General features: G+C 45.7%; 1 protein-coding gene and 1 long non-coding RNA gene across 11 annotated transcripts in view; one reads left to right on the top strand and one right to left on the bottom strand.

Annotated features, from left to right (window-relative positions):
• The window catches only part of ZBED1 (zinc finger BED-type containing 1), a 211,829-nt gene that overhangs the window by 162,266 nt on the left and 21,599 nt on the right, over positions 1–27,964 (bottom strand). The window contains exons 1-3 of one of the 10 annotated variants that reach the window (XM_083802840.1): positions 6,769–6,907; positions 1,311–1,528; positions 151–225 (exon numbers count right to left, since the gene is read on the bottom strand). The exons of 1 other annotated variant lie outside the window; for it this stretch is intronic. Coding sequence is in view for 1 of the 9 variants with exons in the window: in XM_083802838.1 (XP_083658964.1) it covers positions 6,769–6,871 (103 nt within the window). In the remaining 8 variants the exon portion in view is untranslated. Of the gene's footprint in view, positions 1–150; positions 226–1,310; positions 1,529–4,773; positions 4,866–6,456; positions 6,484–6,768; positions 7,107–27,964 lie in introns of those variants that run through there. 8 more of the 10 variants (XM_083802842.1, XM_083802843.1, XM_083802839.1 and 5 more) reach the window with 8 other exon arrangements.
• Positions 7,163–8,087, top strand: LOC310883103. Its single transcript, XR_014573328.1, has 2 exons — positions 7,163–7,301; positions 7,375–8,087. It is a non-coding gene; the product is annotated as an uncharacterized lncRNA (long non-coding RNA).

Here is a 27,964-nt window from a genome sequence, read left to right as displayed (position 1 = left end):
TTGCTTTGAAAAAAAAAAAAAAAAGAAAGAAAGAAAAGAAAGCTGTGATGCAAATTATGGCATTAATCTGCTCCTCTGAAATGTAAAGATGTTTTCTGACAGAAACAAAAGGAAGCAAAATTTGAACCTGCATGCAGATCAACAACACACCTCTGACACCTTTCCTGTCCGTCTCTTTCAGAAACCAAAGCAACCTCCTGAAGTGCTAGTTCACAGTCTCGGTTCCTGGAATAACATTGCATTATAATGACAGGAAAAGGCAGTCAGGAAAGCACTAATAAAAGTTATTAACCACATCAGCTGGAAAATAATTTTGCCGTCTTTTCCTCAAAAGACTAAAGAAGTTGGCAAGGGGATGGGGGCGACACGAAAGAGAAGAAGATGGTGAGAAGGTAAGGCTTAGCAATCTGTACCTAAATATCTGTGCAGGAAAACACTTCTTGCGCAGTCACACGCAGGTACTATTTGAGGCCTACAGCGTCTCTGCACACAGCGCAGGCAGCCACCTGCCAGAGCTTATTCCTCTGTACCCAAAAGCCACCCGGCAGCACGACTGCACCCCAACACTTCTCCCTTTCTCCCCCAGCACCAGCCCAGCCGCAGCAAGCAGCCCTTTGCCAGGGGCGGGAGGGAGAAGGAAGCCATCAGCCAGCACTGCCGTGACCTCCTCTGTGAAGACCCGGGGGAAGACAGCAGAAGAGAAACTGAAAGAGGATTCCTGCAGCCAGCCCGAAAGCAACACGACAGCTCCCTTCTCTGCCATTCGGGAGCTGCCTCTGTGCCAAAACTCAGGAATCCCTGGGCAATAAGACCAGCTGGCTGGGGGAGGAAGAAAGCATCTGACTTTTCCAAACTTGCTGTAGGGGAGTATCCCCCAAAAATTTATGGGTGCAGCTCTGCCAGCGCTTTCTCCTCTGTTGACAAGCATCCCAGAGAAAAGATATTTTCCCTCTGAGCTGCAGAAGGTATTTTGCAGCACTTCATGAATTGCTTGAATGAAAAACCAAAGACAGGTTTACCAAGACTAAATATATTTATTTAAGCACAGCTGTTGGTTTAGACTTAGCACAAGAGGTGCAGGGCAGGTATTTTATTTGTTTTGTTTTCACTATTGATATCTTAAGATTTACTTCTGTGTGCAAACCTTTTTTAATCTGGGGGGAAGTAGAGGGGGTTGACTACTCATATGCCCTCTACTGTGATTCATTCAATACTTTTTAAGTTGCCAGGATAAACTATTGATTCAACAGAGTAATGCTGCATAATTCTAAAAATATGCATGTTAACAACACCAGTGTATGCAATCTCACCAAAACTGGAGATTCTGAATGACAAAGTGGTGTGACATATAATGATGTAGCCCTGCTATAGTATCACAGCGTATCGACAAGATGTGTCGTATCAGTATGTGTCCTTATTGCTTTCGGTGTCCTCCACTTCACTCCATGACACGGCATCTCGAGAAGGCATAAAGGCTCCTGGCATTTCACTAAATCTTACAGTTTCCTTTGCAATTACATGGCAGTTCCTAAAAGCAAGGAGGAAGGCACTGTAATAATGGCATTGATTCCTCCTTAGTATTTAAAATTAGTATGACACCCCTGGGACCATAAAACATTCATCACAGACTGATAAAACACAAGTTATTTCAGAGCAAGGGAGTGTTACAGACTCTCCCCACCCCTCACTCTTATGGATGTTACAGCTTTACCATCATTTTTAGATAGATCTGGCACTTGGCACTAGTGGCACCCAGCAGCATTGCCACAGTTAAGGACATGTCAGCGTAATGCAGCTTTTGTTGTAAGGCTGTAAACCAATTCCAACCTGCCATAATAGCTCTAATGTAAACTACTAATCATCCCTGCCTCTCCTCGAGTGGTGCGCAGTGTAGCTGGCAGTATGGTTAAAAAAATAAATAAATAAGAGCACTCGCATATTCTTCTGAAGGAAGCGGTGCGTGTCGCACAGGCGGCTGGCAGAAGCCCTCTCCTTCAGCTCACCTACCCTTCCACTGTAACAAAACAGCGCCGCTTTGGTCCGCTGCAAACCCTCCCCACAAACAGAAAGCCTTCAGGCTATGGCAGCGCCTTCGCCTTCTCCCTTGAATTCCCACCCACGCCGCGACAGAGCATGGATTCGGAGGAGCTGCTGCCCTCCTGCTCCTCTTCCTCCCACACGTGCAGCCAGGCCAAAACCACCGCCATGCTCTGGGGTCGGGGCTTTCCAGCGCTGCTGGCCTGGGGACAGTCCTTCAACATCTGCTGGCACTGGGGCTGGCACCAGGAGGAGGAAGAGGAGGAGGAAGGCCAGGTTTCCTGGCATGCTCCGGGGCAGGCCAGGCTGCTTCCCGCAGCCCTGCTCTTCAGCTCCAGACCGCTCTCATCCTCCTGAGGTCGGCAGGGCCAGAGGCCAAAGGCTCGGCCCCACGACGGAGGGCACAGGCGCTGTGCTGGCGGCAGACGGAGCTCGGTTTCCTCACTGGCAGAGAAACGACGTCCAAAGCGGGCGCTGGGTTGTGAAAGCAGGGATTTGGATGTTGGGACACGCCAGGTGCGCAGCCACCTTCGCTCTGCCCCCTTGTGCACACGCAGCAGTGACACAGGCTGTAATTACACCGTATCGCTTTGGCAGAACCCTTGCCTCATTCGGCACAGAGGTAACCATAAAAGTCGTCTTTCCTAACTTTTAGAACTACCTCAACAGCTCTCTGGCGGGCCTGTGTGGGGAGAGGGATTAAGTATTAGGTGCAAGTTAATTTTTGCCTACCATCAAACTTTCCTGCCTGATGGTTTCTTTGCCCACCCCTGGAACTGGATGTTTTAAAACCTGGAGTTGGTACGCCTGCGAGCAGGAAGTGTTTAGTCTGTTCATATGCTTTAGGCATATAAAGTAGAAGCCCTCAGCGCAGGAATTAAAATTAAGAGATGCATGTTCTCAAATTAATATTTCACGATCAATTATAAATAGACGTGGTGCAAATTATGATACTGATTAACTAGAAACTGGGGCAAATTAAAATACATGTATATGATATTTCAATCACTTTTAAGAAGGCTATCAATCAGCTTTAAGGTCTTCTGGACTTCCACTCACTGCCGCCTTCGTCAAAGCCAGTTTTCTACACATCACAAATACCAAACTTAACTACTACGACTTCCAAACTGCAAAATGCTCAGCATTTAGTCTTCCCCTACCAAATTTCAATCAAACCACATATACAGAAGACAAAAGGCAGGAGGAAAATGCCAAATAAGTTCCTTGAGAAGCTTTTAAACTTCCAAAAGGAGTTATTAGTACATGAAAACTGTTTGTAATCCATCAGTAAGATGACTTTCAGTGACCGCATTTCTAGAGTTAATAGCCTGGTGTCACAATTAAAGTTAGTTCGTCTTCTGGCAATTCACTTATTAGAGTTTTCATTTTTAAAAGCTGATTATATTGAGATCTTTATACAAACAGGACTTTTTTTTTTTTTAATCAAATTGAAGCATTGCAAGGAACATCGGAACGGTAATTTCTAGTGAAACTATGAGTTGTTTAGTCCACTGAACGCTTGTTATACAACAAGGGTTCTCTGGATACTAAACAACGAAATGATACGTGAGGCAATACCAGACTTGCAGTGATTGATTGTAGAAATAAGACTAGTTTTTGCCAGCAATAAGCAAAGAGCATAATCAGATATCAAAGAGGAAAAGTAAAGCATTAAGCAACAGTTGAAGCTCCGGTTGGTTAGCTCTCTCCCCCCAAAGAGACTAAGGGGCAAAGCCTCACGTTTCCCCACTGCGGTATCAGGATGCCCCCCGTGCTGGGCAGCCTGGTCGGTCCAGCCACCGAAGGACTACACGGGGCAGTCTCTCAAACCCTGTACTCATCGTATGTCGAGGCTCACTGCTCCGTTGTGTCGCCTGATTATTTTGGCTCTGAGGACAAGACGTGTCGCCTCTCCTGTCTCAGGTCGATGCGCCCAATTTGAACAGAACAGTGCGAACCTGTCCCATGAAGAGGAACTGGAGGCGACGTGCTTGCCGTGAGCAGGCACACCTGGTAACCTATGCGACTGCTTTTGTTCTGGGCTACGCGAGTCGCCTGCCCCTGCCGATATGGGTCAGCAGAGGGTCTCGCCACGGCACTGGCTAACCCAGCTTACACCAGCCACCTGCAGGTACGCCGCATATGTGATTCGTGCTTGGAAAATTGTTCGGAGCATAAATAGCCTCTTCCCCTTTACTTCTGCACACTGCTTTTTCTTAGTGACACAATCGCTGATTGTGCCCCGCTTATCCTCCCAGCTTTGGATTCACCTTCCTTGTGCTCTGAGATCAGAACTTCAGATAAAGTTTCCTGATCTGACCGGGGGCAGTGGCTGGCGGTGGCTACACTTTCAGAGTGAAGAGTTGGATCTTTTCAGTTCACAACTCAAAGCAATTAACTTTTTGCACTGAATCTAGACTCCAGAGCTCAAACTTTTCCCTCTCCCAAAAAAAAGGCTGTCTTGAATCCCACCTATAAAAATGAGAAGCCCAGTAAGATGCGGCAGAAAAGATACTCACTTTTAAAAGACAGGCTAAAGTTTATGTGCCAAGGGCACACAACTTTGACTAAGTTTAGGTAAAGAGAAAAAAGACCTAGTTTGGTTTACTCTGAATTGAAATCCTGAAAATCTCTCTGGTAAGCACTAGAAAGCAAGCTCTTCTTGGAAAACTAACCACACGCCTCGGAGACAGAAGGGCTGGGTTTACACCAGACCTCGTCGCTGCGTTCACTCACCAGCACAGAGCCCGAGGATGAGCTCCCAGCCATCCCTCCGCTGTGCCACCTCTGCAACGGGGCTGCTCCGGTGCTGCAGCACGACTGGGGCGCTGGGACGGGGGAATCGAGGCCAAGGAGTCAGGAGGGGAGACGCGGCTCCCTGCACCACCAGCACTTTCCAGCCCTTCTTCCTTCGCCTCTCTCCCCTGGAAGATCCTCTGGCAGCTGCTGCTGCCAGCGAGCGCGGGCGTTTCTGAGAGCTAAGGACAGCCCCTCGGAGAAACACGGGCGGCCCAAAACACTGGCACTTCAATGCTTTTGAGACTCCTGCCTCGAAAAGTTACTTGGCGACTTCTTACAGTAAGCAGAGGTAACTGATCCAAGCTTTAATTAAGCATATCGCAATAAACACTTTCGCTTTTTGTCACGCTGCAGTCCCAGTTTTGAAATTACTGCATGAAAACACGGCTAATCTAGGTGAAAACATTCCTGTTGACAAGCTGGCTCATTTTTGAAGCCCTGGCTAGACAAACCGAGTCAAAGCAAGGCAGCAGGCAACTGCCAAGAGGGAACTGCGCACAAACAACTGTACGAGGAGGAAACTACTTGTCCTTGGAAGTAACCACCCTGAGTCAGGACTGAAGGAAAGCTTTCCAGTTCTGTCAAATCTGTCCCAGTCCTACTCGGGCCAGCTGACGTTTCCCTGGTGGTATGTTTGCTGCCTTAATCTGGCATTTCCAAATTCAACATTTTTTTTAATAGTAGTCAAGAACGTAACAGCACCAAAACGCTCGGGTCACATTTTCATCACGCTGTTTCTCCTTGGTTCGAAAAAGATTTGGAAAGTGTTACGCACCCTAGGCACAATACCCGGTTTTACTCTGCCAAGAGAAACTAATGCTAGAAAAATGCTCAGATGACTTCAAACTGTACGCACATCTGCCTTTCTGTCGTTAGGGTTCTTCTGCTTGTTTCCCTTTTTTATCTCTGCATTTTGAGAAAGAGAAAGGAGAATCCCAGCCTCCTGCGGAGCTGCCAGGAGTGAAGAAAATGAGAGGAAGCGCTACCCACGAGGCCACGTGCGACGGAACGCACACAAACGCGCTCACTGCGCAGCTCGCTCGTCCCACTGCTCCGGACACTCGCTGCAAACACCTCCTGTCTGCCTCACCTGCCTGCTCAGACACCACGCCAGCTCCCTTTTCCGCCACCGTTCCTCTTGTTAAAGCTACCAGCAGCTGCACAGAGGCTCCCTGGCTGCTAAGCGGAGGAAGACAGAGGCACTCACTGACTTTATGGAGTTTTGGGCTGAGGTCTGAGGACGCCGCACGGGTCCGTACAGACGTGCGGCTCACCGTAAGTTTGTTAAGACCAGAAGCGCGCTAACCTCTTCTAGAGCAACGGGAGGGAAGAGGAAATTCAGATCTTCGCTTCCTAGCAAACTCAAAGCTTCCTTTGTCAATGTTACAGGACAGAAAAAAATAAAAAAAAAATAAAAAAAGAAGAGTTATTACTAAGCATGCTGCAAACCAAAAATTAAAAAAAAAAAAAAAAAAGAGAGAGATAAAAAAGCGAAAGCGCAGCTCCTCAGCCATAACTAACCCCCAGTCCCCGGGAGCAGGCTCCTGACAGCCAGGGCTGCAGGGCGAGGGGCCGGGCAGCGGCAGCCCCCCACCGCCACCCGCCCTCACAGCGCCTTACCTGGGGCCGGACCCGGCAGTCCCCGCTCTGAGGCAAAGCGGCCGGAAGGAAAAAAAAAAAAATGAAATAATAGTAATAATAATAAACGTAGCGAAGCCGCAGCGGGGCCCTCCGGCTGCGGCCCGGCCCCCGCCACACCCCGCGGCCGGGGGGCGGCCGGCGGCGGGGAGGAGCCCGGCGGGGCACGGCGGCCCCAGCGCCCCCAAGGTCGCGGCGGCCCCGCTGGGGCTCGGCGGGGAGGCGGCGGCGGCGGCCAGGTCTACCCCGCTCCGCGCTCGGGGCGCCGCCGCGGTGTCCGGGCGCGGTGCTCACCTGCGGGCGGGGGGCAGCGGCGGCGGCCCAGCTGCCGCAGGATGGCGGCGATGCCGGCGCGGTAGACGGCGAGCAGGGGCGGCAGCGCAGACAATAGCGACATGGCTGCCTCCTCCCGCCCCGCGGAGACCAGGGGAAGGCGCCCGGCCGGCTGCGTGGCGCGGCGGGGCTCCGGCGGCGGGCCGGGGGCGGCTCCGGCGGCACCCGCCCAGCGGAAGGGCAGGGGAGGAGGGAGGGAAGGAGGGAAGGGAGAAGGGAAGGGAAGGGAAGGAGGGACGGAGGGAGGGAGGCGCCGCTGTCACGGCCGCGCCGCGGCTCCCGCCCTTCTGGGCATGTGCGGCGGGGGAAGGGAAGGGAGGGAGGGAGGGAGGGGAGGGAAGGGACGGGCCCGCGGCGGAGGAGGGGGCAGCCCGGAGACCGGACCCCAAAGCCCAAACCCTGCACCAATGTCAGCGCCTCGGCCCCGTGGTGAAGGCGGAGAGGGCTTGAGGCAGCGGGGAGCCCGCCCTGATGGCCCTTCTGACCGACTGCAGGTCTGGCTGAGGGGCGGGCGGCGCTCGGGGGGGGTCTCGGCTGCGTTGTTCCACTAACAGAGATGTGCTTCAGCCCTGGCACCGAGCTAAAACTGTCAACAGCAGTCCCGCGAGAGGAAGCTTTTACCCCTGTGCTCGGTTTCAACCCGTAAGTAACGCTTCGTCCATGAGGAGCCACGCAAAGTTTTGGGGGTGCTTTCAAGTGTCATCTCTTCCTCCCCTTAAAACAAAACAAACTCACTTTCTAGAAAAACACACAGCAATACGACTTCTTCTGCGTCAGATCAGATCGCTCAGCAGAACTGGCTTTCTGTCTGCTCTCGGAAATATATGCATAAAGTCAAAGCAGACTCTGTAGTTGCTCCGGGACAAAAACAAGCATTTAATGTTATGTATCTCTGAATTTCTTCTCTTTTTATTAACACGCCGGATTATGCAAGCATAAATAATAAACGACATCACGCAGTCACATCAATGAAGGTTTCGTTCTTAATGTATATTGTTCTCAGCCATGCACGCCGTGGTAGGAAGAGCATCACAAAAAGACATGAAAGAAGAAACACTGACGTTTAGAAAAGGTGTATTATTCTTTCAACTTATCTCAGTAAAAATCAAGTCCTGGCTCCTTATGCTGAGGACTCTTTACAGCCTATTCTCAGAACTACAGCATTAATGAAAGCTCTTTGTAGCTTTAAACTGTGAAACTTGCCTACAGTGCATTTATGCTATCTTTATATAAATACGCCATGCTTTCTCGGGTTTTCTAGTATAATAAAATCAATCAATGCACATTCAAGCCGTGGAAATAAATGTTCTTCTGTCCTTTTTCAGACAGTGCTATGCAAAAATTAGACCAAGGGGGGGAACAACTGATGGGTCAAGATTATGTTCTTACTGGTCCTACTACTTCTTTCAGTGTTAAAATTATTTCCAACCCTCCATGATTCATAGAAGGATTGCGGAAAATTTGTCTGAGCACCATTTATTTCTTCTAAAGGCTGATGGGATGTGAAGTAGAGGAGAAACAATAACATTAAGAAAGTCTCTCTGTCTTCGATTCTTCTCAATTAGTGTATTATGATACATTCTAGTTTTAACTGATACTTCCTTTTCCTTGTTTTTCTGTAGTTATATTTTTTTCTTATTGATATGCTGGTGTTTTTTTTTTCCCTTACAATCATTAGCTGTGTAGCTTTGAGTCTTTGGGCTGGAATCTTGTCCATCTGCTTTAGATACCTCACTGAGACATTATTACCTCAGTGAAATTTTAGGTGTCTGAGCCCTGGAAGGGACGAAAGTAGTAATCTAATTGTCTCAGCTTTCCTATACAGACAGTGGCCAGCGAAAGGCACTTCTGAAGACCTGCAGAAGATGACTGCTTCCTTTGAGGTGCTTTGAGTGCTTCCCTCTTTCCGCTGACTGCAACAGTGAACTCACACAGCCAGCAGGCAAAGACAGCCTGTGGTTAGAGCACAGATAGCCTCTTGGAAAAGTCATTGGAAATACTAGTAATACTCCATCCACACTTGCTCCAGCTGATCCATCCCTCCTGCAGGACTGGCAGTAATGAAGTGGTATGTGATCATAGCACTTCCACCCACATTTTGCATAAAGATGCATAAAGGCGTAAGAAAGGAAGTGGGTGATGTTTCTAGACTCTTAATTAAACCCTGAGCTCAAACTTCCCAGCAGAATGGCATAATCAGCAACCATAAGGTATCACGGGTGGTGAGGTGTTGCAGCTGAGAGCCTGCGCAGCCAGGAACACAAGAGGCACGGGGCCATGCCGGAGCACACAGAAGTGAATCCAAGGGTGGGCTAGCAGTTCAAACACTCTGGCGTGGAGTGGACAGCATGGGGAGCAAATGGGGGTTAGGCCCGTTTCTCGTTTTGTTCCGTGACGATCCCCCAGACAGCACGTCTTTCCCAGGTACGTGAGTTTGACTCCCTTTGAGATGAGAACGAGTCATCGGCTCTCTGTACTCACCACACAGAGGTGCAGGTTCAGTGGGAGAGGCTGGCCATGCTTTTTGCCTGAGCATGGCGTAACAGTGAGGCAGCCTCTCGAGAGGCAAGCGGTGTCTCATCAATCCCTCTCAGGCGGTGACATCCAGAATTCCACTTCCTTGCTCACTTTGAGACGTGCTCTTTGCATTTCGCACGTACGTCAAAGCTGGTGGCCCGAACCGGAAGACGTGAGACATAATTCTGACTGCTGCTAATTTTTCAGGCTTCTGAAAGGGATTTAAATGCCTCTGTTCCTAAGCTGGATTGCAGTAGAACTTGAGGCAAGAGATAAGTGCCTATCTTCCTGAACATGTGTGGGTGAATAAAGTTAAATGCCCGAGGAGCTTTCAGGTTCAGTAGGGAGGTGCTCACAAGATTAGGCAGCGATGGGAAATAGTCAGTTGGGATTGTTGTCTGCAATTCGTGTCGGGTTTTGAGTACCTGCATACCATTTTGACAGGCTGCATGCTCCTATTTTTTCCTCTATGCAAAAAAAAGTCATTTTAGTTACCCCCAAACTAGACTTGCCAGATAGTAGGCATTTGAGCCTAGCATGATCATACAGAAGACTCAGTTCTCAGGGACCCCTTCAGCAGCTTGGGGAGGGTGTTACCTGGAAAACAAATTAACCTTTGCCAAGAGGACAGCTGTCCACAGCTATGCAGTGGGAAGTCCCTGGGATTGAGAGCAGACACCCATACCGTGGGCAACCATCTAATGGGATGCATTTATTTAGTAGCATGAGGGATGGGTCTACAAACAACCCTCTGTGAACGTGCATTAGTGCTACTGCATTTGCCTGTGATGCAGAAAGGTTTTTGACCCCTCTCAATCTTTTTCACATATTTCACTTTTCAAGAAAATGGTCTCATCAGGAAAAAACGACCCTTGTCAGTGTGCCAGTAGTGATAAGGAAGTGAAGCCCAAGAACAGAGTAAACAAAAGAAATTGGAGTTTTGTAGCCTAGCACTGATGGTAAGTTCATGGGAAAGAGGGGACAGAGTCCTAGTCCATATTCCCTGAACAGCTTACGCTTTTTAGACTGGAGAAGAATAGGATGAAGATATGGACTGTTAATAGCTAAGAGAGTCCTCGAACGGGAACAACCTCCTCTCTTCGGCCAAATGTGCAAGCCACCAACCTATTACACAAGAAGCATGCTGCGCTGATTCCTCTTGCTGAGCTTTTTTTAAAGTGACTGGCCCTGCAGCATCATCATGCGTACTTGTGCATCGTCGTGCTCGGCGCATGTCACGCTGTTAGGTCGCACCTGGTCTGCAAAGCCTGCAGCGTGAGTAGCCGGGGCTGGGTTTGCTCCCCGCAGCACCCCTGCTCCCTGGCAGGTAGGATCTGAGCAACTTCCCCTGCTGCTATCGCCTGCCGTTCAGGCAAGACTCAGAGACCAAAGAGATAGAAGGCAGAAAAGAGCCGATAATTTAGAACAAAATAAAATCCCCAAGCACGTGTGCTTGCATACGGTACTTCTGAAGGAACCTAAGTATAAAGTAGGTGAGGTGTAACAGAAATGCAAGAGCTTTTGTTAAAAATAGCTTCTGTCATAAAATACATCAAAACAGTGGATATACTTAGAAATGATTATGGTTATTAGTGGTCTACAAAGTGTACTCGGCAACTTTAATTGGTGAATTTGCTGAAAGAATAACAAAATAGCTGGAAAGCCTAGATATGGCAAGGATTAACCAGCCTTATTTCAGCAGTGAAAAATCAGTTCTCATGCATTTCTTTGACTTTATTTGAAAACATCCATAAGTATATAAAAGAATACCGATTGATTAGCATACATGGAGTTTTAAGAGCCCTTTGAGAAGATCCTGCACACAAGGGAAGCTAAACATCTGTGGGGTAAGAACCAGAATATTTACAAAACAGAAGGAAAGAACAAAAACCTGCACTCAGACTAGAGCAAAACAGGGAGTGACTTCCATGGTGAAATCTGAGCAAAATACCAGCAGGGTGTCCAGTTACCCTTCTAGGTCTGAGGCTGGCTAATACATTCCCTAATGTCTTGGATGGGGCAAGGGAGAAGTTGTTGCAACAAAGTGGCACAGAGCTGTTGGCATTAATCAAGGTGGGAGAGGAACGGAAGGATCTCAGATTTCTACAAGACAGGTCGCCTGGCGGTGGTCCAGCATGAATAAAGTAATGCTATTGGGAAAAAAATAATAATAAAAAAAAAAGATTAATCGTGCCCGCTATAGAAATGGCTTTGTTGACAGTGCAGTTGTGTAAAAAGATACCCTCTGTCAATACCTGCAGTGTGGTTATTTCAGTGTTTGTACGGCAGCGCCTGCAAGCGCCTGTGGAATAGTGTGTGCAACACTGCCCAACCCATATTTAAGAGGATTTTGCAAAGGTTCGGCCAACAGTCAATAAGGTGATTATAGTCCCAAACAAGAGTTTTCCATGGCACCTGGCCCTTCATCTCTCCATGATCTCTCCCTTAGCAATATTGCAAGATAAACATGGCTTTCATCAGAAACTCGAATAGCAACATTCTCATGTGGAGGAAATAGAAAAGCAGAGTCACCCCTCACAAGCTGGGTATCATGAGTTGATCCGCACCTGTATTTTTGCTGCATTTGCTTGCAAGAATACTTGGTACCACATACAGCACTATTAAAAGAGGCAAGGTTCATGGGGAGAAAATAGCAGATGGGCTTCCAGGCGCACATAGCCTTGCCTGTGATCTTAGACGAGCGTGGCTGTGACACCACTGCTGCTGGTTGGACTTGAGATGCAGCACCAGAGCTCACTGGTCTCCCCTGTGCCGTCTGCTGGCACTTCCCTGACGGCTGCTCTTGTCTCCATCCGCGCCAAGCAGCCTCAGGCAATGGTGTGAACAAGCCCTGTGGGCACAGGGAGCCTTGGTGCCTGGGGACACCGGCTGTGACACATCCTACACGCCACAGACAAGCGGGTGACAACAAGCTACGATCAAGGAGTGCTTGCTCTGCAGATGGGCGGGCGGCAGGGTGATGGGAGCTGGAGTTTGGCTGTCAGGTTCTGCAGTGGTGCAGGAGGGACAAAGTGTCCGGGATTGTGCCAGGCACAAGTGCTCGTGTGGTCAGGGCTGCAGCTGGTGTTTTACACGGTGAGTGAGGGAAGGCATCTGCTGCTGCCAAGAGAAAGCGGTAATTAACCGGTTTGAACTTTTCATGCAGCTTGAAGTGACCTGGGTTTGTGCCCCAGTCTGTGTGTGTGTGTGTGTGTTTTTCCTCATGCATTCCCATTTTGCCCATCGACTTCTGGACAGGAGCTGATGCCTGTCATCTTTAGGACCCGCGCTGCTTTCGTGCTCCACTGTGCAGACGTCCTGGGCTCCTTGGGCATCTCCTGCCCACAGCACTCCGCGGTGAGCACAGGGAAAGCAATTCCCTGTGAGTTGTCACAGGCTGTCCGGGGTGCTCAGACTGCCTGGCTCTAGGCTGCTGCTGACGAGAGAGGAAGCAGCGATGGGTAAAGACACGTGTAGCATGAGCTGGAGGGAAGATCAGGCCAAAACACAATGCAAATGCAGAGAAAAGGGAGATACGCAGATGCCACAAAACGAGAGTTGTGGGAAGGGCTAGAGATGGGTCAGTCTCTGGTTCAGCTTCACTGAAAAATGAATGCTCCAGCTGGCTGCTCACCCAGACCACAGCACACAGTGGGAGGAAGAAGGCAGGCGTCCCTCGGTAACCAGGAGATGCCCAGCGCCCTTGGAGCTACCTCCCGTCTATACCAAATGTGCCAGGGGCTGCTGAGCATCGGAGGGCATCCAGCAGCACCTCGAGCCCACTCTGCCCCTGCTGTCCTTTTGTCCCTCCTCTGACACAGCTGCCACCACCGCTACCTCTCCTTGTCCCGCGGCAGTCAGCGTTTTCCCAATTTCCGTTTTTCCCAATTCTGCCTCGCTTTGCTTTCTAATCACCCTGACAATCCTGTCTCTCTATCTGCCTACAGTCACTGGGTTCCCCATTCTCTTGATCACACCTGCCTGTCAGTTGTCCAAAAGATTACGTATGCCTCAATTTTTCCACTTACTTTAATAAATGAGTGGTTGCAGTGTTATATAACTTGTTTATGTTTGGCTTGCACAGTGATGGTTGGGATTTTGGCTATTCCATAGCATTACATTAATTTACTAGGCACAAAGCACAACTGTGTAAAAAGCTAGAAAGGGCAAGAAAGGAAAGGACTCAAAATGGGTGCATTTGAAAATTTAAAAGGGAATGCTACAAGAATAAAGAGGTCCTGCCATCCTTGAGGACAAGCTCACACGTGACATAGATAAGAGGAGACATCTGAAAAAAAAAAAAACCTCTCATTTCTTGTCCTTGGGATGATCCATGTCCCTGGAAGCACACTGAGCTTTGCTTTTCACTCTTCAAATCACTTTTTGTCGGTACAGAAGAAAACTGTGGTGTGATCAGAGTGCCAAATTGCCTTACGAGCCACTGCAGAGAAGATTCAGCAAGGCACAGACCTTACACTTCTCTAACACTTGCCTGTGATGAGCCATAAAATGTCCAAGAGTTATACTTTGACCCACTAAAATATAAGCACTAGAAATTATCCTAGACAGTTCATTGTGCTGACAAAAAGAATTTAAACACTGGAGAAAGCCAAGAGCTCATCATGAGAGTTGTTAAGAATACACTTCCTGACTTATCTAAATACGTCCGATTCCAATTATACATACAATATAAGATTATTGAAATTCAGGCTATCAAAAGGCAATAAACTTTCTGATTATACATAATATCTTACTTCTGACAGCCTAATGCCAAGTCCATTAAGGCAGCAGTTTAACTCAACATCATCGTCACATCCCGGTGCGCAGTGAGACAGTGCAGACCGGGAGATCAGCCATTTTAAAAAATCTGATACGAGAGACTCACAAATAAGTAACAAAGTGGTTGTTGCTGACTACGCTGGCGGCCCGAGAGCTGAGGCAGCTCCAGCCGGATCGATAACACCGGGATCCCCAGGGGGCACGCTGGTTAGAAACGGGGCATTGTAAGATTTCCTATTACACTAGGTTTTGTGGTGTTTCCTAATCTGCTGCCGCTGTTTCGGTAATACCAGCCATTTACATTCAGTATTTAATGATGATAAGCCTAACATAAAGGACTCGGATATCGCTGCTTGTATATACGATAGGCATATTTTTAGTTTCTGGGTTTGTGATTTTTTTTGAGTAAAATTATGCTTTTAAGTACCAGCGTGGCATTATCAAATGACATAGGTAGTTGACATGCATAAGAAGCTTTTAAAACTCAGATTTAAGCCTGTTTTGTAACAACTACTTTTCATCTAGTAAAAGACCTTAATCCAAACCAACCAATAACTCAAGTGAACAGTTACAGTCTTTAAAACTACTTCTTAAAACAAGGCGCTTTTTTTTTTTTTTTCTTTTTCTGGAAACTTGCGAAAGAACATCATATAGTGATCCACTATAGGTCATTTTGACTGTTAATTGATAAGTTTAGGATAAGCTTCTTTACCACTGCAGAACATTTTATTCCAATATCCCAGCACGATGTTCTTCTGCTCCCTGACTTCACTTCAAAGCAGATTTATATAAGGTCTAGATCACTAAACTATAGAGAGTTTATCCAACCTCTCATAATAATAATTAAAAAAATGCATATATTGTAACCGTATATGCATGTTTATGTGTATGGACAGATAAAATAACACTCTGAAATGTCATTAAGCTTGTGGGAGGGGAGTGGCATTTCCTACATCCTGGACTTAACATGGAAGTGTTTGAAGGGGTTAGTTGATGCTGTTACTTCTCTCCTGAAAGAGTGTGTATGTTTACCTATATCAATCACATGACAGCAGTGATGCTACTTTGAAAAAAAAAATATATATATATATATATCGATTATAACATGCATTTGTTACACAAAAATTGTAGGTGGACAGCAAATTTTCCTGGTAACTGCACACTCAAATTGAAAGCCGTAGCAAATAGGTTTTAATCTATCAGATGTGCAAACCCAGGAGCCTTTGCTACTGTTTCAGATTAAAGGAAAGAAAGCAGCCAAAAATATACATTACATGCAAACTGAGTGGCTTGATGCTCATGATTTCGCTGGCTGGGTTTCTGATTGCAAAACAAGGGGGTTTCCTGCAACTGGCGTGTTGGATCTTGTGCCCATCTCACTTGTGGCCAGCCTGTCTTTTGTTGGGTTTTTTGCTTCCGAGAAGTAAGATCACAAACATCCATGCACTATGCTGAAGTATTTTTCTCAAGGAGGAATCAAGGTAAAAGCTGGTTTCTCCTTACTAAATTCTGCATCTGTCTTTCCTTGCTTTTTCATGTCTCACAACATCAATCATGCCCTAGTTCTGCATTGTCTTTCCACAAACTGTTTACAATATGCCATCAATAGCAATCAGGGATCTGATTCTCTCTCTCCTGGTATTGTTGATTAAATAGGAAGAGTAAAAACAGAAAGAGCACTTCCCTGCTTAATCAAAGTAGAGTTTATTTACACACAAAGGCATACATTTACCTGTATTCAGGCCCAAAGAAATTGCTTTTCCTACATACAGGCTTATTTTCCTCCTCTATGTAACTATTAACTGTTTCTGCTCCAAACAAAAGGTTAATTTACATCATGATGTTAAAAAAAGAAAATTTTACTAAACTTCAGAAATTTGTGTGGAGGAATGTCTGTGCTGCAGCTTGGGGAACGCACCGAACACAGAGCAGCCACACTGCATGAGATGCAAGATCAGCACCAGCCTGCATGTATCTGTTAAAATGACCAGTACCTGGTATCTTAGAGGGAAGTTTAAAGTCTTGTCACCAGACAATCTTCTATATGGTAAATTCCACCTTCTTTCTCATCTTCACTTACTTATTATACTGATACTTAATCCCTGGAGAGGGACTCTTCATCAGGGGGTATAGTGATAGGACATGGGGGAATGGCTTTAACCTGAAACAGGGTGGATTTAGATTAGATATAAGGAGGCAATTCTTTACTCTGACGGTGGTGAGGCCCTGGCACAGGTTGCCCAGAGAAGCTGTGGATGCCCCATCCCTGGAAGTGTTCAAGGCCAGGCTGGATGGGGCTTTGGGCAACCTGGTCTGGTGGGAGGTGTCCCTGCCCATGGCAGGGGGGTTGGAACTGGGCAATCTTTAAGGTCCTTTCCAACCCAAACCATTCTATGATTCTATGATTAATAAAGATTGATAGACTAAAATTCTGAAGATGTAATGTCCATTTTTTGTCCTGCCACCATTAACTGTCTCTTTAGCTACAGTTGGTATCGAGATAACTACTCAAATTACTTTTGAATTTTATTAAGTCTCTTCTAGTTGTTTTGTGCTCTGAGTTTCATGGTCTAACCACACACATTTGGTTACAAAATATTTCAATTTTTTTTTAACTTTCCACCTACTAATCTTATTGCATAGCCCCTTGTTTCTGTATTTTGAGGCTGGAAATAAAAATCCCAGTCTCTCTTTAAAGCAGTTATTATTTTGTATACTCCTTTTTTTGTCTTACTCATTTCCTGTTTAGTGTAAGAGATCTTTTCCATTTCTTCAGAGGGAGTTCACGAGACAACACAATCTGTCAACCTTCTATTTAGACACCCCCTGTTCAAAGTGTGCTGTGGCGTGTCTATTAATGTTACCGAGACTGATGCACAGAACGAAGTGTTAGTATAGAGAGTACCTCGTGTATTTACACTGCGAGACTGCAAGTGTAAACTAGGAAGAGATTAAAGCATTAAGGGAACCAAGTGATGTTCTTGTCAAGGCCTGCACAGAGCTAGCTACTCGCACAGCTCTCCTCCCTGCTTGTAACTACTCGGCCACATGGGAACATGGATGAGGACGGCTGCCTGCTGCCCCTGGGCTCTCGGGGCAGGCTCTGGTCCCAGCACGCCTCGATAGGGTGAGACCTCTCCAGGTTCTGCGAGCGGGACAAATACATCCGACAGACCAGAGCAGGACTGCCTTGGGTAACATCTGCCCTCCCACCAGCCGAAAAGTCTTCTGCACCCATGCACGGTGGGACCGCATCCCCTCCTTGCCGACGAGATCCCCACACGGCTGGGGACACTTTGTAAGTCATGTTTTTTCCTGCACTTTCTGTTTTTCTTACTAATATTTTTTGCCACTTGAGAGAGAGAGCAAGAGAGGGGGGAGGAATAAAAAAGAAAAAATATAAAGGCTGTCCAATGAGTCCTTGAAACATTGTAAATGGAAGGCTTGGTCTCGACCCAGACCTTGCCTTTTTAATTATCTGCTGCTGCTACTTGGAATTTTCGGAGCTGTTTGAGCCCTGTAATAACTTGTTTGATTTATAGTTACAATGATTTATTCCTGCTGGGGGGGGAACCACGCTGATTGCTTCTCTCTGGGCTTTGCTGAGTCACTCTGTACACTCATTAGCTATTGCAATGGGTCTCTAAAAAGACAAAATACCAGTCCTCGTAATTTTCTGAAAGAAAACACTTGATGCACACACTGTAACACAGCCTGCAGAGTGTATCGTACGGGAAACTGAACCCACCTGTGCAGTGTGCAGGTACGTCAGGTTTTTTCCCAGCGCAATACGTTTTGCTATACAGCGAAGATCAGATGTTCTCTCTGTTATTTTTTTTGCTCACCTAAAGCCACTGGTTTATTTTATATTCTGTCTATGTGCTACTGCAATCTGTTATCTCTTTCACTTTTTCTTGCTGTGTACTAGGCTGATAGTTTCAATGAAAACTTAAGAACCCTTAAGAACCTCAAGCCTTTTTTCTGATCATTGTGCTGGATGGCGGTCCCACTTAATACATATCCTTTAGTTTGTTTGTTTGTTTTGTTTTTTACTCCCAGACCAACCAGTTTCCATTTACACATTCTGAAGTGCTTCCAGTAGAAAACCCAACCAACTGGATGTTTTTGTACGTGGTTGCTTTGCACCCTTTGAATAAAATCAGTCACCGCTTTACAGAGGGCCCATCACATATCATTTTGAGTACTCAACAAGAGGTAATTTTTTGCTGCATTCAGACCTCTTACACAAAGAGGAACTTTGCTCTGCTTTCAGTATTAGCATCGTGCCTGCAAATAGAAATAATTTTGCCTTCAATTAAGCTTGCTACGCACCAGTGGAGCACCACTGACTTCAAGTTTATTCCAAACTTACAAGACAGAGGAGAACAGATTTCACTACCCTGAAGATACATTTCCTGGTAGCCTGCAGCCGCTAACCATAAACCCATCCAGACTACTAGTGCACAGCACCTCATCTACCTAGCCATTCATTTTACCATTTCCTTACCCCAGTGCGTTCTCTTTGAAGCTTTTGTTCGTGTTTCTTTAACCTGCACGCAGCGTAAGGCATCCTGGCCAGCCCACCCGGCAGGGACCCCTTGGGGCAGCTGGCTGGGGGCTGCAGTGCCCCTCGAGGGACTGCCAGCTCACCCTGCCAACTTCGCTGATGCTCGGGGAAACGGAGGAATGCTTCCCCTGTGAATTTTCTATTATCAACTGGATCTCAAAATTTTAGGCTTTGCCTAGTTGTCAGTCTCTTTTTTATTTATGGACAGAAGAAACTCATTGAAAATATTCAAATCCAAGAATTAAGCCCTAGTGTGCATCTGGAAACAAATATATCTGTTAAGATAGTGGAAATTACGTGACAAGACCCCTGTGGACTAATTAGTAGAGTCAGCAAACAAACATTGGCTTCTTGACAGAGATCGTTTTTCTAACTTTTTTTTCCTCCTGAGAATCTGCCAGTTCCTCCAGCATATTTCTTCGCCTCCTAATATTGTGAAAGGCACCATTACTGTCTCCTGCATCCTTAGCACCCACCAATTCCAATCAAAATAGCAGCAATGAGGATGGATACCCACTGCCAGGCTTTCCTGCCTCTGGAAGCAGCACAAAGAGGGCAAAGCTGGTATCGTATGTCCCTTTCCTTCCATGGGTGTACCCAGGCGGCATAAGAAGTGCAAGGCTTGGAAGGCAGTCCCATCTTTACCTGTCACTCTCTGTGTCACCACGGGGCAACACCTCTGTGGCTGGTGCAGTGCAGGTGAAGGAAGGTGAGGGGGGGCTTTGTGGTCCCATTCGCAGCCGTGACTGCCAAGTGTCTCTGTGAGCACATGTCCTGGTGCTACCTGCTGCCACTGCTGATTTGCAGCAGTTAATATCTTTATGAAATGTATGTAAAATGCTCAGACTGAGGATCTTCCCCGGTAACTTGCTGAGGACAAAATTCAAAGCCCAGCAAGACTATGAAAAGCATCTCCATAGGCTTTGGTTCTCTTTGCATATGATGCCTGGCTGCAAAATGGAAAGAAAGGGCAGAGCGGTAGTGAATCTCCATGAGTGAAGGCTGGCCTGGAAATATCCAGCACCCCGTTGGATTTATAATAACAGGTGACATGGGAAACATCAGCCAAAATCACCTTCTAGCACAGGAATGGTTTTCTACATTTATTGTAACAAGAAGGCAAACTCGTTTCTATACAGTGGCCTCCCTGAGGGATCTGGGAGCTGGTCCTCCACCTTCTAAATCCTCACGGACTGTCTCCATACTCTGAACTCCCCACCTGCGGCTGGGGTGAGCTTCATGAGAATGAAAAGAAATGAGCCACATCTAAGATGTAAATGCTGCAGAGGGTGTCTTTTCTGCTCCATCAGCAATGTCTGCAACACCGCCTTTGAGTCTCAGATTTGCTTACTGACGATAGCCCTTCAAGTGTTATGGTCCTGCTGTAGTTAAGCCGTGGTTTTGCTGGAAAAGTGACTCCAGAAAAAGAAAAAAAAAAGGCATCATGTGATTCCGTATGACTGCAGGCCAGATTATATCCTCAATTACACTTGTACAACCGTATTAAATACCAGTGGGGTTGCACAGGTGTAACTGGAAGCACGACTGCCCTGCACAATCTTAAACACCGCAGGGCAGAAGCAAGAAGACGCCATCTACCTCCACAGTTCCAGCCAAGCCAGCAAGCACAGCTACAGCACCGCAAAAATGTGCCAAATGTCCGGGTTTCCACGTTAAATCCTCTCAGATCTTACCTGAGGATGTGACTAGTGATTCTATCTATACACTCTCATACAAAAAGAGGGAATATTGAAGAAATAATAGTCTTCTCTACAAAAACAAGCAAACAGCAACAACAACAACAAAAAGATTTGAGCTCATACTTGAATGGTTTACTGGAAAGATTACAAGTTTCCATACCTGCTTTTCTTTGCATATCCGTGGTCTATTTTTCTCTCATACCCTAAGCAACAAGGGGACACATCAAGCAGGTGTTAGCTTATAAAATTAGAGACATTTTAAATACACTTTGCTAAGATATCTACACTGAGATGTCTGATGTTAAAAACAATAGAGCAAAAGATTTAAATGACTGAAAGCTATTTTAGAATAAATGTGACTTGTATCAGTGGTGTACACAAGAAGAAAATAAAGGAAAATTGCACAAATGGAAAGCATAAGCTGTGAATATCAATAGACTACAATATGTAGGCTTGCATATTATAGCTGCCATTGCTCTATTTGGCTTCAGAAACTGAATTATTTAGGATAATTATAATTACAGCTGGTAAGAATTTCCATGTTCAGGGAAATGCTAACATTTTAACATTTGTTTTCATGCTGAATCAGAATTAAAAAAAAAAATCAAATTCCTCTCAGAGCAAAATTCTGAAAAAATGTCATTCTTAGGTATTAAATATAGATATTGTCAAAACACTGTCCTACATATATCAATATCTGCAGCATCTACTAGGAACATATTGTAATATTTAATTTGGTATTCTAATATGATTACAAAGTCAACATGAAAGGAGCAGGAAAATTAAACACTTCAATTCACAAAGCAGAATATTTGGACGTTGAACGTGGATGTCGTGGTGAGATTTTCAGCACCTCTGGAAATGTTTGCATTTTGAAAAAAATTATTTTCTGGCAGCAAACTTTCTCACCCGCTACAGTGCTACTAGCTAAGTTTTGACATCACATCTTCTCTTGGACAATATCCTGATCAGGCGGTTTGTCTTTCCCTCTCACTTTGTTCCTTCCTTCCTTCCTTTTTTTTCTTTCATTTCTAGCAGTGTGGTGACAGAGAGGCCTTATTTCTGCATTTATTTTTTTTTTTTTTGTACAGTGCCTAGCTACAGAAGGACCTTCATGTTGTGGATTATAATATATACGAAAGGTGGTTAAGATGCTATGGAAACACACAAGCCATGTGGCAGGACTGCATCAGATAACATAGGTGCACCCGTGCCATCTACCTGAAAAGGTGCTGCTCACCCTGGGAGGTGGAGAAGCACTGCTGCATCCCGGCCCCATGTCTGCAACCCCTTCACCTGCTTCTGCATTTCTGGGAACTGGGTGTTGGACAGGATGGCTCCTGTGGTGCGCTCGCAGGAGGTGCCTCAGCTGCATCAGCAAGTGACCCCATCTCCCTAGCACAGTCACGAATGCCTCGCTCACCAAAAACTCAAGCTTCAGCACAGAACAATCTGCTGATGCAGTTCTGACAGCGAGCAGCATCAAAAATTTCACAGGAAGGAGAGAGAAATGCTGTGAGGCAACGATGTGCCTGTTCCCACCAGTGTGAGCCGCCGTTCCCCGGCAGCTTGCCCTGGACAGAAGGCGAGGTGCCCGGCCACTGGTGACCAGGAGGGGATTTCATCAGGCCGGCCAGCACGCCTGGGGCTGTGGGAATTTTCTCTTCCCTTTTGCTTTTCAGTTAACCATCTCCCCTAAGTGCTACTGCAGTACAGATTATGGAAAACAAGGCTATCCGAAGGCAGAGGTACTTCGCCCTTGTGAGAGGAAATGAAGGTCTGTACTCTCAAATTGCTGCATGCTCTGAATTCCAGCTCAAGTCAAAATGAATTATGTACATTCAATACATCGAAAAACAAGTTCTTAACCTTTAAAAACAGGGGCTTATAAAGTTCACAGCGTGCATGTTTTTGCTGTCCCTATAAACGTCCAATGTCTTTTCAGATCACACAAATCTGCGTATCCTGGTTCCATCAGAGTTAATGGCAAAAATGTTGACGTCCAAATTTTAAAATAACAAATATATCTGTGGATATATTTTGTTTTGAAGTTTTATTAGGTTAGCTTGATTGCTTAATTGGTTGCTATTTTTTACAGTAGGAAAAAGCAGCTGATTGTAGCTATACCATCCACACTATAAAATCTTTCATCTTCCTTCTTATTTTCCATGCCTTGAAAGTCTAAGATTTTCAGCCTTTTAGATAAAATCTTTCTCAAACCTTCTCATGCGTTGTTGTTGTGCTGTATTCCTGGGAAGCAGCAGAATGACCTGAATGACCAGAACATGACTCTGGCTTCTGAGAAAGAGAATGTTATTTTTATGGTGCCATTTTAATATTCCAAGAATTAAGAGTCTAATAATTCGCCTTGACCGTGAACGGTCTCAAAAGTGTGGTACTGTCAGACAGTATTGGGAAACTGCTCGGAGAAGGCCCGATCCTTCTCGTACTGCTGTCAGTGGGAATTCTGCCAAGCAAGCTCAGCATGAGCAGGGTATAACCCAAAGTAATCAGTTATACAGACGATTACATGAAAAGCCCTTAATTATAGCATGATGATTGAGTATTATTACAGTCATGAGACACAGACATCTTCTGGAACCAAAACCAAGAACAAGAACGTACTGAGAGTATCCCTGCTCTGAGCTGTGGCTCTGGCAGAGCCTTTTATCAGGTGGCTGTTCGCATGTTAGCACAGCTACCCTCGTTTCGGTGGCAGCCTGACACACAGAGTGAAGTGAGTGCAGGCTTCCTCTTCCACGGTTCCTCTCTGGTAAAAGTCTCTCGGCCCACGAAGGCTGTGCAATTTGTTACGCGAAAATACAACATTTTAGGGAACATGCTGCACTTTGTCTGCACTGCTGGGTTCGAAAGCAAGTCTGGCTCCGGCAACCCCTTTTCCGGGATGGGGTAGAGGAAGGAGACGGCGCCCTTGTGTGATGGCTGCCATCTTGACTATCACGCTGCAGTGCAGGCCGACAGAGCCAGCAGCTGCCTCCTGCAGCTCCGTGAGCCTGCCCAGCTGTCAGGCTGAGACAGGAGGAAGCACTGAGCACTGAGGACTGAGCACCAGGGTGCTGAGGGCACCCACAGCATGTGCCTGCTGATGGGATGCCCTTGCAGGCACAGCCGGGACCTCCCCAGCCTGCCACGGAGTGCTTACTGCCGGCTGATGCACAGCTTTACACAGTTTGTCTGAGAATGAGAAGTGTGTGCAGTGCCCTGCCCAAGTTAAGTCTGCACAGAGGTGGGAATATGAGAGGACTTTGGATGAACTTTGGATTAAAATGTTTTATTATTACTTATACATAATTTCATTTTTTCCTGTCTCTCCGGGGTCAAACAGAAGCCTGCTCTTCCTCCTGCAATCAATGGTTTGGGCAGCCGAGCATAATCTGTCTCAATAAGGACAAAAGGCAAATATATATATAAAACACATATAGTCACTTCAGTCAGTTTATCATTAGCAGTGTTTGGTTCTCCTTTTTATTGTCAAAGTCACAGGAAGCTGCAGCAATGACAGAGGGAAAACACATGTCCACAGCAAGTTTTAGGTACATTTTGTGGGGGATTTTTTTCGATAACTTACTTACGAGAGAAGTTTTTTATGCTGCATTTTAATTTATTTTCCACATTTGTGTTTTGCTTATGTGTCTTATCTGAAAGGAACTGTGAAACTCTCCCACTGCTTCCTGCCTGCAATTGCTCTCTCTGGATGCAGCTCTGATTTCCCTGTCATGATACGTGTTGTCAGGCTTTGTCTCCTCTTGAAATTACCATCAAAATGGTACACTGGCAAGCACTCCCATTTGTAACGGTGGGGGATTCTGAAATATTTCCAGTTATTTTCATAATAGCAGTTGGTAATTGCCTGAAGCTATGCATTCTGATTAAATATTTTTTTCTCTCCGTAGCTCTCTGAAGCAGTGGTAAGAAATCACTGCTGTTTCCTTTTCACCTCTCAAGAGATGAGCAAAAATCAGTTGCCTGGCAAGCAGAAGTACTACTGCCTTTGTTAAAAGGTCAGACAAAAACGTGCTGAAAACTTTTTGGGTACTTAGATAAAGTGAAGATTTATGACCCTGAATTGTTTATTGCACAAAGGGATTTTTATTTGACCCTGTGTATCCCGCTCTCACATACTTAATGCCATTTAAAGGAGAGGAGTATATGTATTCCTCAGGCAATGATTCTGACATTTCAAAAAGATAACAGCTACCTCTCAGTTTAAATAAACTCAGAAATGTGCATGGAAAATCATTTGTCATTGGCTGTAGAAATGTCAGATTGCCAGATTAAGTGATAGAGAATTAAATTATTCTCACTCTTAGACTATGTGCTAAAATACCCAACAAAGGAAAAGCTGTTGTGATTATTTTCTAAGGGCAACTACTACATTTGGTAATATCTTCCATGGAAATCCATAACACAATATACTTATTATTTCTGAATATTCCACCTACTCTAACCAGTGCTACACTTCAGTTCTCAGTGTCTGTACAGAACAGCTCATGCATCTCAGACAGCAAATACACTGAACCTCTCAGTTGGGTAGATGTATTTCTGGGGTGCTGTAAGTTCAGCTTATTAGAGTGCAGCTTTGACCTCATACAGAAATCTTTGGAAGTGAGAGCTTTGTCTGTGTCATAGGGAAATACAGGGAATACAGGGAAAGTGCATGTTTTACAGAGAGAGGCTTGGCATCCCTGTAGCCCTTACACTCCGTAAGTGCAATAACTACAGGGCTAAAAATGCTTTAAGGCCCTGAGAGGAAATGGAGTCATGGTGACCCTTCTTGTGATTTGTAAGAGAGGAAAAATCTTCAGGAAAATCAAGAGAGAGAACCTATATCACATACAGTGAAAAGATGTCCTATCAGCCACAAAGTACACCAGAAGGCATCATTACATGCTGCATTTCCTACAGCATAACCAGAAAATCTGAAGTTTCACTTTACTGCTCACACCCAGTAAGAGATCTCTGCGGATTGGCGAGCGGGATGAAGCAAAATGCTTCCCTCTCCCTCATCTCCCTCATCTGCTCTTTTATAAGCATGGTAAGTGGATCACACATCAAAACGTGAGGAGGAAGAAAGAAGCTTCTTAGCTCCGTCAAACTCCCAACCTCTGCCACCACGTGTCCAAGGTGCTCCCTTTCCACTGCAGTGCACTGGTACAGGCATTCCTCGATGACCTGAGCCAGTCAGTGTGTGAGCTTCTTCTGTCTCACACATCTCAGCCCAGGCAGGGAGTTAATGTAGGCCTGGGTCCTGTGGTGAGCCCAGGTGGGCTTCCTCCCACCTTCCTTGGCAGCAGCTCCTGCAAAGACTCACAAGCAGGACCAGGGCTCTGGCAACTGGTCCAGGACTCAACCTGGCTATGAAAACTTCCAGGGAAGCGTTAAAAAGAATATTTTAACATTATTTATTATTCTTTCCCTCCAAACTCATCAGTTTTGTCAACTATTTGTTAAATTAATATTTTGGAAGCAAATCCACCTGCACTTTCACAGACTTTTCTTCCAAACGATAATATCCATTTCAAAATGTTTTTCAACTTGTTAAAAGCTTCAACTTGTTAAAAAAATGAAAAGAGAGAAGAAGCAGGGTTATGAGTTAACCTTCCTAATAACCACAGAAACTAGAATCTTCTGGAGAAAATTAGCATTATCTCTTTTCCTGAGTAAATCACTCTAACCCACTTTTCCACTTTGTCTGATGGTGAGGGATTGCTAGGCAACACCACACTTGCAGGTCAGCTGCCACTTCATGACTATGCCCGTGACAATTTTTTTGAGGCACACACTGAATTTCTTCAAAGATTATGTTACTATTTAAGATTAAGAAAATTTAAAATTACTTGACTAATCTTCCTACTGTAATACTAGCTTTTGCTTATTCTAAAGCTGTGTTGCTTTATGGCTGAATATTGCTTGCAGTGTCTAAATATTTGGAAGTAAAAATTGCTATTTTCTTCAGTAGTAATAATGAAGTAAGCCATAAGATAAAGCTTGATTTTAATTACAAGGTGTCCTTCCTCTTACTCTGCCTGCCTTCCCTGTTTTTCATGCCAACAGCAACTGTTTGATTTGACTTGAAGTACAACTGAGCTGCTATCCTGAAGAGGCAGATGAATCATTCTAATATCTGATAACTCTCCCAAATAAAGGCAGCTCTCTACAGGAGCAAATGTCAGTCTCTATAGCTTAACAAGCTTATCTGAGCGAATTCAGTTAGCGGGGACACGCTCACGTTGAAAAGCTGACTGCTGATGGTGGGATTTTCAGCATTTTGCCAAACGGCCAAGTAGGCAATGATATTCCTGCTTCCGAGCAGGACGTCAGTACACAGCCTGTGCCTGAGGAAACGATCAAGAATAGCAGACACATGCCCTGTGGCAAAAGTTCCCAACCACACAATCCCAAAAAACAACAGGTACTCCTCAAATAATAGGTGCTCCTCAGCAGGCCAAGGGGGGCACAGCGAGCAAACCCTACACTGTGGTTTGTAGAGGCAGCCCATGCACTAGTAATTAGTTTTTCTTGTGAGTCTAATCCAGACAGTCAGCTACTTCAAGGAAGTGCCACCTAAAGACATTTTTTTTATAAAAGTAAGCACTTGAATGCAGAGCAGAACCCTTTTTAATTCCAAGTGCCTCATTAAATTGTCAACTTCCCTGTAAACAGTGTTTGAAGCACCAAAAACGTGAGCACGGCATGGAAAAACTAACCACAGATGTATGCCAGTGCACCAGGACTGCAAACCCAAAGCTGTCAGGGTCACGAGTCAAAGTGGCACTTGGCTTCTGCCTCAACTTTGGGAGCCTGGCAAAGCTATTTGCCCGAGGCCGGGACCTCATTCTGCACAAGGAGAGGAGAGGTGCTTTGGGGACCTCCAGGGAGCGGTGGCGCTTCTTGCTGAGAAGACACCTAGTTTGCTGGGCAGCATCTCCCTCTGGAGGCTCTCACAGGCACCTGCTTCTCTCTGTTGGCTGGGCGCCTCCTTCTTGAGGATGGCTTCACTAGACGTCCAAAATTCAAACGTGAGTTAGATGCCTGACATAGGAAGAGTCCACTCTAAACCATCACCTGAATGTCAGACTTGGGCAAGCCTGACTTATTTCAGCACACTGTAGCAGGCACCTGGCTCAAAATAGCATGTTTAGCCTGTAAGTCACAGCGTTTAATATATATCTGTTTTGGGGTCTGTGAACCCTTCAGCCCAATAAGCCACTGTTTTGTACAATTCTGATCATCAGACACACACTTTTCCTAAAAGTATTGGGTGGCTAAAGTAATCAGATGTAACAAGAAAGCTAAAGTTGAGAATTTTAAAAACAACAAAATCTAATCAAACACAATTATGACAGTTGTCATCACTGTCAACCTACCTACAGCAATTTCTCTTCTAAATGTTCCATGTGTTTTCATCAGCACATTGCTAGTCATTTAAGCCATTTCAATTATATTTTTATGTAATTGTCTCTTTTTTCCCCCCACTAGATCTAGTTCTTTAATGGGATCCAGAGATGCAGAGGTTTCTCGCATTGCTCTGAAGGTGTAATTTGCTTATTACAGATTTCAGAACTTTCAGGCA

This window comes from Anser anser (genome assembly GCF_964211835.1).
Source record: "Anser anser genome assembly, chromosome: 1".
Classification (NCBI taxonomy): domain Eukaryota; kingdom Metazoa; phylum Chordata; class Aves; order Anseriformes; family Anatidae; genus Anser; species Anser anser.
Note: the sequence above shows the minus strand (reverse complement) of the source record. Positions and strands in the feature narration are given on the sequence as shown.